Source organism: Vombatus ursinus, unplaced genomic scaffold (assembly GCF_900497805.2).
Source record: "Vombatus ursinus unplaced genomic scaffold, bare-nosed wombat genome assembly UNPS02010769.1, whole genome shotgun sequence".
Classification (NCBI taxonomy): domain Eukaryota; kingdom Metazoa; phylum Chordata; class Mammalia; order Diprotodontia; family Vombatidae; genus Vombatus; species Vombatus ursinus.
Window position 1 is genome coordinate 2,693,121 of NW_020950547.1, and position 6,912 is coordinate 2,700,032.

The window sequence follows — 6,912 nt, forward strand, 5'->3', positions numbered from 1 at the left end:
CCTCTCACCTGGAGCAGGCCAGAGCGATCCTACGCGCTGGCGGGGGAGGGGGAGCCCTAGGACTGCGTTTGGGGCGATATTTCGGGCGCGGATCCCCCAGTCTGAGCCCAAGGGGAGGAGGACCTCCCTGAGGCAGGGACTCTGCTGTAACTGCCCTACCCCTCCCGCCGTGTTTTACGTCCAGGCCCCCCCCCCCAAAAAAACACGTAGGCAGGCAGGAGAAAGGTTAACGTTTTCGTTTTATTTTTAAAGATATCCGCTCGCACTTTAATAGACACTGGGGTTTGTGTTGTATTTTCTTCCACTCCGACATGCAACGTTTGGCAGATGTGGGTGGGCCAGCCAGATGCTGAGACCCAGGCTCTAGGGGAGGGAGGGGATGGATGACGCGAAGAGGAGGGGGATGCAGGATGAGGCCTTCATGGAAGGATTTTTTTTTTCTGTTGCGTGCGTGTGTATAGCGAGTGAGTGATGCATTCCCAGCCCTTCTTCCACTAACCCTGTTTGCACACCTGTCTTCCCCCCACACCATGCCTTCACAACTCATCTGCTCCTTAAAAGAATAATTAAATGGCACTATTACATAAGACATACTGGACTCGGGTCCCCTGGTAGCGAATATTAGCATGAAGTCCCGTTACTAAAATGGTTTTTCATTTGGTCAGAGACTTTACCCTTACTTCTTTATCAGTGTGATTTCCTTCAGCATTACCTCTCAAGTATTTGTAGACTATCTTATCCACCCTTAGCTCTAATTAGAGTGTGGTGAATTCTGTAATCCTAAGAGGTATGGCTATGGATGGTCTTCTCTTCCCCTTTCCCACTTTTTTCCTTTTGCCTCAAGGATGTAGATTTGTCTTGGGGAAAATATTTAGTACTGCAGTCTCCTGGTGATTGATACAGGTGGGGATTTGGTTGGGTTTGGGGTTTTTTGGGGTTTTTTTTTTGTTTTTTTGAGAAAGATTAGTTCTGGGGATGTGACTTTTGTTTGAGAAAGGTTAGTTCTCCTTTCTATCCTGGACTTATTATGCCTTAGAGTAACTTTAGAAAGAAATCTAAGTGGTTTCTTTATCTTGTCCATAGGGCAGACACACCCCTGTTTTCTTTCTTGGATTCCTCCCCCAAGCCTCCCTCAAAAATTGAAAGAAGGGACTTTAGGCTATAGAACGGTCCTGTAGATAAGATTTTCATTTACAAGCTTCTACACTATTTTAGTGACCCCTAAGAGAAAAAGGGAAATCTGGTTTTCTTTCTAGTCAGTGGTTTAACTCCTCCAGTCTTGCACTTATCTACAAAACCACTTGCACATAGGCAGAGTTGGATGGAAGAACGAGCCCAAAAACAAACCAAAATTCTGATCCTTTCTTCTACCCAGTGGCAGTTGCAATTTGGGCTAAGGGAGGGTGTAGTTGGAGCTCCTACATATTAAGTCTTCAAACTCTACTTCCTTAAAATTTTCCCCTCCCTTCTTCCTTAAAGTGCATTCTTTGAAAAGGATTCTTGCTGAAGAAACAGAAAATAGAAATTTGGATTGTTGCCCCCAGCTTGGAAGGAATAAATCTAGAGAAAGTCATTCTTCTGACAACTAGAAAACCCCAAACCAAGAAGAGGGGTGGAGAGGAAAGGTGAGAGCATAAGGCAGCATAATATGGAACAAAGAGAAAGGGGTCCAGCTCACCTCCTTCATACCTTGAAGTTAGTGTTGCAAATAGGTGCAAGAAATTTCCCTGCCTGTTTACTCCATTACACTGGGAGAAATTCAAGAAGACAGACAACGCCAGCTACCATTTGCCTGTTCTCTATCCACTGTTTTTTAAAAAAAGAGACAAGCAGTTATTTGCCAGGCTCCGTGAAGAAAGGTTGAAGGGATCAAGTCCCCTGCTTCTCCATCACTACAGTGTTACTCTGGGAATTTTGGGCAGAAACTATCGGGTGGCATATACAAAGGGCAGAAATAAAGGAGGAGATAGTGATTTCAGCCACCCATGTTTTCAGTGCCCAGAGAAAAAAGGGAAAGACAGACAGATTTTGGAAGACAGAGGTAAATATCTGGAATCCTCAGTGGGTAGGAATTCTAGCCACCCCTGCTCAATAAATCTGTGGGAGGAAAAAAAAAGTGTTTCTGTAACTTGTTATAAAGCCAAAACATTCTTCAACTTAAGGCTTTGTTTGTGTTTTGAAATAAGAAAGGCCATGGACCTCTAGCTTCCTTTTTTCCATCTTTACCAGTGACCCCAGTTCAGTGATTAATACCACTCAGTGTGAAAGACAAATACATGAGAGAGAAGAAACCTTCACCTTCCTCCTTACTACCCCAAGTGAGTGGGGTAGACTATGCATACAAAGTTGCTAGATACATCATTGGATACCTTCAAGAGTAAGACAGTGGAAAAAAAGACATAGCAGCAGTTTTGATATACAGTACACAGAGATATACAGAGAACAAGAGAAAGACATCAAACATGATACAGTTGAACAACGAGGATTGGGGAAAGGGGTTAGTATCAGAGACCACAGGTTTGCAGCATGCTGAGAGGAGAGGCCTCAATCCCTCTTAGAAACTGGGGAAGAAAAAGAAAGAGGGATCACTCTGCAGCCCAGCCATGAAAAGCACTTGAGTTTTTTGATTCAAAAAGGAATACGTAAACTAATTTCACAGATTTTTGGCATAAGGTCAATATACATAAATTCCACCAAAACAATTCTCAGCTGCTTTTTCTTGCATTGTTCCCTAGCTCTCTTCACCCCTAAATCTCCAACACCTTTTCCCCTATCTGGTATTTTTGTGTAAGATTGGGCTGAGTTGAGCTGTTTCTGGTTGAGCTCTTTCTGGGGGTATTTGACCTGGATTGCTGCCTTGGCCGAAGCAAGAATGTAAATTTCTTTAAGTGAAAGGATTATTTTGTTTTGATCTTTCTATCCCCAGCACCTCACACAATGCCTTACATGTATTAGGCATGTAAAATGTTTATTGAATTTAATTGAAAGACTACCAATGTCTTCTCTGTTAATGGTCCTCAGGGATCTAAAACAGAGAGCCTGAGAAAAACCTGTTGTCAAGTTTTAAATTTGAGGGCGATCTTGAAGAAAATCCAAGTGAAAAGGAAAGGACCTAGGGCCCAGAGACCTAGGAGAGTTATGTAGAGAATACATAAGGACAGGGTCCTGAATTAGAAAGCTCTGAACAGGCAGCCTCTAAAAAGGTGAAATGGTGTGTCTTGTCTCCCCACCCTCATCTCTCCATCACAAAGTGAAAAGAAAGGGCTTTAGCTGAAGCTGGAGGGATAGACCAAAGGGGATTTCCAACAGGTCATTGGTAGGAAACAAAAATGAGGAGGTTGGGAAGTAAGGTGTGGGGGATGGTTCTTTTCCTGAAGATTTCTTAGTTCAGGATATATAAAGTCTATCTAAAATAATTTAGGTATAGGAATTCTATGATCTCTCAAAGTCTTTTCCAGTCCTTGAACTCTTAACTGTTCCTGCCTTTTTAAAATCTCTCCCTGCCCAGCTTCCCAGATTCACTCTTTGGGCATGTACCAGTGACCTCTAGTGGCACTACGGCTACAGCAGTCTCCACCTGGCAAGAACATTAGTGTAGGTTAAGGGAATGAATAGGCAAGGCAGCATATGTGCAACATTTGAGAGAGGAAGGCAGAAATCTACCTATGGATAGTAAACAATTTGGAGCTGTAAGAGAAGTGTTGAAGTATGGGGAAGCAAACTGAAGCTAGTTTCTGTTAGACACCTAAAGTTACCTCAAAGTGCAGATATGCATCAGTTCATGGGGGCGGATTAGCTGGCTGCTGTCTCTTGATGAAGGGGGAAAAGCTTAGCCTGTTCATCAGCTTCACAGCCACAGGGCAGGTCACTCCTACAGAAGAGAATAGCTAGATAGTACCAGCCACCACTACTGTGCAATTATGAACCATTTTCTAACATATTCTCATTTGACTTTCACCATACATTTATGTTGAAGTAAAGGAAAACAAGGACTGTTCATAGGCTTATAGATTTAAAATTGGAAGGGACTTTAAAAATTATTCCAGTAGCTTCCTTTTACAGATAAGGAAACTGAGGACCTGAGATTAAATGATATGGGTAGTAAATAGCAGAACTATGATTCAAATCCAGTTTCTCTGACTCCAGATATAAAAGACTTGCCCAAAGTTGCATTTCACAGTGTAGGTGAAATGAGAACATAAATTTAATCACATTATTGAAATAGGTTCAATTATGGCTTAAGCACTGGGAAAAATTCTTTTTGGATTGGTGGATTGGTCAAGAGAATAGTTCTGCATTAAAGTGGGGATGACTGGGATAACCTTACTAGCCAGAGTAGTGTGAAGGATGGTCTTAATTAGCCCCACCTAATATCCCCCTCCCACCTTTTATATAGCATAATCCAGGGAACCTTCAGAAGAGAGTTAGGGAAATATTAGGACTCCCCTTTGGGGTGTGCTGGAAAATGTTTTAACAACTGAGTTTCCAGGAAAAATTAACATTTTCTCCATTTCTTTCTTAAATCTAGACAATCAACAAACCATAAATCAAGTCCCAAGTTGTAGCATTTTCCAATTTTCTGAGATTTAAATGCTCACACTAAAAATTCAGGAACTGGTTTGGTTTGAACTAGCTCCAACACACTCCTCATTCACCCCACCCACCCACCAAAGAGATACCCTAAGATGGGAAACCTCTGTACCTGTTGTCATTGATGTCTGTGGCATTTCCTGGAGAAATCAATCATTATGAGTAGAGGAGACAAGGGGAAATAAACAAAGAGGTAGGGTATCAAGTAACAATTCCTTAAGTTTCTCCCCCCCCAAGCCCTTGGGGACTTTAAGATATAGGCTATCCTCCTATTATAACTGAGCTCCTTCACCAAATTTCCTTGGGAATGGGGGGGGGGGGGTTCTAAGGAAGAGGCTGTTCTCTCACTAAGAGAAGAGGTTAGGATGAATAGTAAGGGAAGAATCAAAAGAGGAGCCCCAGACCCAGAGATGACAAGACTTTTGGGATGGTGTTGGAGAGATAGGGACCCCAAGGTCACTTGTTCTTACTGGTTCTCTCAAACTGCCTCCCCACCAACATGGAATCCTTGATTCATAGGTATTTTGAACAACAAATGCCCTCTCCTTCTTACCGTTATCCATGTTTAACTTCTGGTAGGAAGCCAGATTACCACTGGAGGAGGATGAAGTTCCACCACTGGCAAAGGAGTTACCAAAGCTGGATGAGAAGGGTAGAGGAGGGCAGATGCCATCTTAGCTCCTCTCCAAGCTTTAAGACAACTATCTTCCCCACCTCCGGATCCAGAAATAAAGTCATATCCTAACATTAAAGTGGTGGAGGCTTCCCAAAGCAGGAATTAAGGAACAATTCACCTTTAACTTGGAGGGTTGGTACCTATTCCTAATTCAATTTATCATTGGGATAGTTGGGAGTGGAGTGGGGGAGAGAACAAGAGACAGGGTCAAAAATAAAGTTACTCAAAATAAAATGAGTCTTGGGGATTCTGCCTGATCATTGTCTTGTAGGGACTTAAAGCTTCCTGAAGACTGAACAGTGACCCCTCCCCCACCGTGGCTACTTACTACATGTCTGAAGTAGCACTAGGTGCAGCCTGCAGGTACAAATTCTGGTAGTTCTGGAAGAGATTGTTTGTGTAGCTGATGCATTCGGGGCTCCTGGTGCCATAAGGATTGGTGGGTGAAGACACTGGATAGTGGCCAGGCCGGACTGGTTTGGCTGTGGTTAAAGAGAAGATCGAGGACTCAGATACTAAGGGTGCTGCCTCTTACTCCTTTTTACCCCTTGAAGTTATTCTCTTCCCTAGGTTGGCCTGAATGGCCTTTGAAGAACTTCATTGGTTTTTTTCTTTCTATTTGTTCCACCAAGGGAAAACAGTAACATCCTTCCACTGTGAAAAGTGACTAGTAGCCTGACATCCTGGGGATTTATCTGGCCTCACAGGGAAAGGAGTACATCAGGATGCCACACAGCAGCAGGAGCTGTCTTAGTTTCCAAAGAGCTGGGGCTGTTCCAAAGGAAGGCCATGTCATCTCAGGAAGGCTGCCATGAACCCTGAGGATGCAGAGATCTTCTACACCAGGCCTACCCCATGCCCTAACTCTACCTTCTCCCCACCACTTACCAATCTGAGCAGAGTGGTTTCGCTTGCCAGCATTCTTGTAGCGTACGGCTTCCTTGATTCTGTCTACCTCTTGCTGATATCTGCGCTTATCTTTCATGGCGCCTTCCTTTGCTTCCTTCAATGCGCCCTCCAGGGCCTTAACTCTCTCAGCCGTAGCCCTAAGTCGTTTCTCCAGCTTAGGAAGCTCACAGCGCAAATCTGCATTGTCACGAACCAGCTTCGTGTGTGGGCAAAGGAGAGGAAAAAGAGGCAAAAAGAAACCGGGAGAGAGACAGAAAAATAAATTGAAAGATAGAAAAAAGGGTGTCAAGAAATGGAGAAGAAATAATACCACAGGATTTCAACCAACCTAGGCCCTAGTTCCTTCCTCAAACGCTGCTGTCAGCTGGAGGTCAGGAAGAAAAAGTCACTAAATAGCCACACCCACAGCCTAACATCCCCATTAGTTACATTGTCCTTTCCCTTTCCCTCAAGCTCCTGTCTCCAGTCCCACGGCTAGAGTAAGGAATGGGCATCCAGTGATTCAGAGTTGAGGATAACAGGTAAAACAACCCACAAGCAGAGATAAAGTGTGGGCATGCGGCGGATGAGGCAGCAAAACACAGCAGCTGTTGGGGGAGGGGATGATAAGCGGAAGAGGCGAGTTGTAGAATGGCCAGAAGAGTCAGATAGAAGGTCAAATGCAATGCAGAGCAGAAGCCATGAGTACACACTGCCCCCCTCCCACCCCACTCCATACACACACACTCACACAGAGC

The 6,912-nt window shown here is 43.9% G+C and overlaps 1 protein-coding gene across 2 annotated transcripts in view; it reads right to left on the bottom strand.

The window, feature by feature from the left end:
• Positions 1 to 221: 221 nt before the first annotated feature.
• The window catches only part of KIF5A (kinesin family member 5A), a 34,496-nt gene continuing 27,805 nt past the window's right edge, over positions 222 to 6,912 (bottom strand). Inside the window, exons 24-29 of one of the 2 annotated variants that reach the window (XM_027855111.1) lie at positions 6,155 to 6,371; positions 5,595 to 5,748; positions 5,144 to 5,229; positions 4,703 to 4,730; positions 3,756 to 3,871; positions 222 to 3,127 (exon numbers count right to left, since the gene is read on the bottom strand). In XM_027855111.1, coding sequence (XP_027710912.1) covers positions 3,793 to 3,871; positions 4,703 to 4,730; positions 5,144 to 5,229; positions 5,595 to 5,748; positions 6,155 to 6,371 — 564 coding nt within the window. In that variant the 3' untranslated portion in view covers positions 222 to 3,127; positions 3,756 to 3,792. Of the gene's footprint in view, positions 3,872 to 4,702; positions 4,731 to 5,143; positions 5,230 to 5,594; positions 5,749 to 6,154; positions 6,372 to 6,912 lie in introns of both variants that reach the window. The other variant, XM_027855110.1, reaches the window with a different exon arrangement.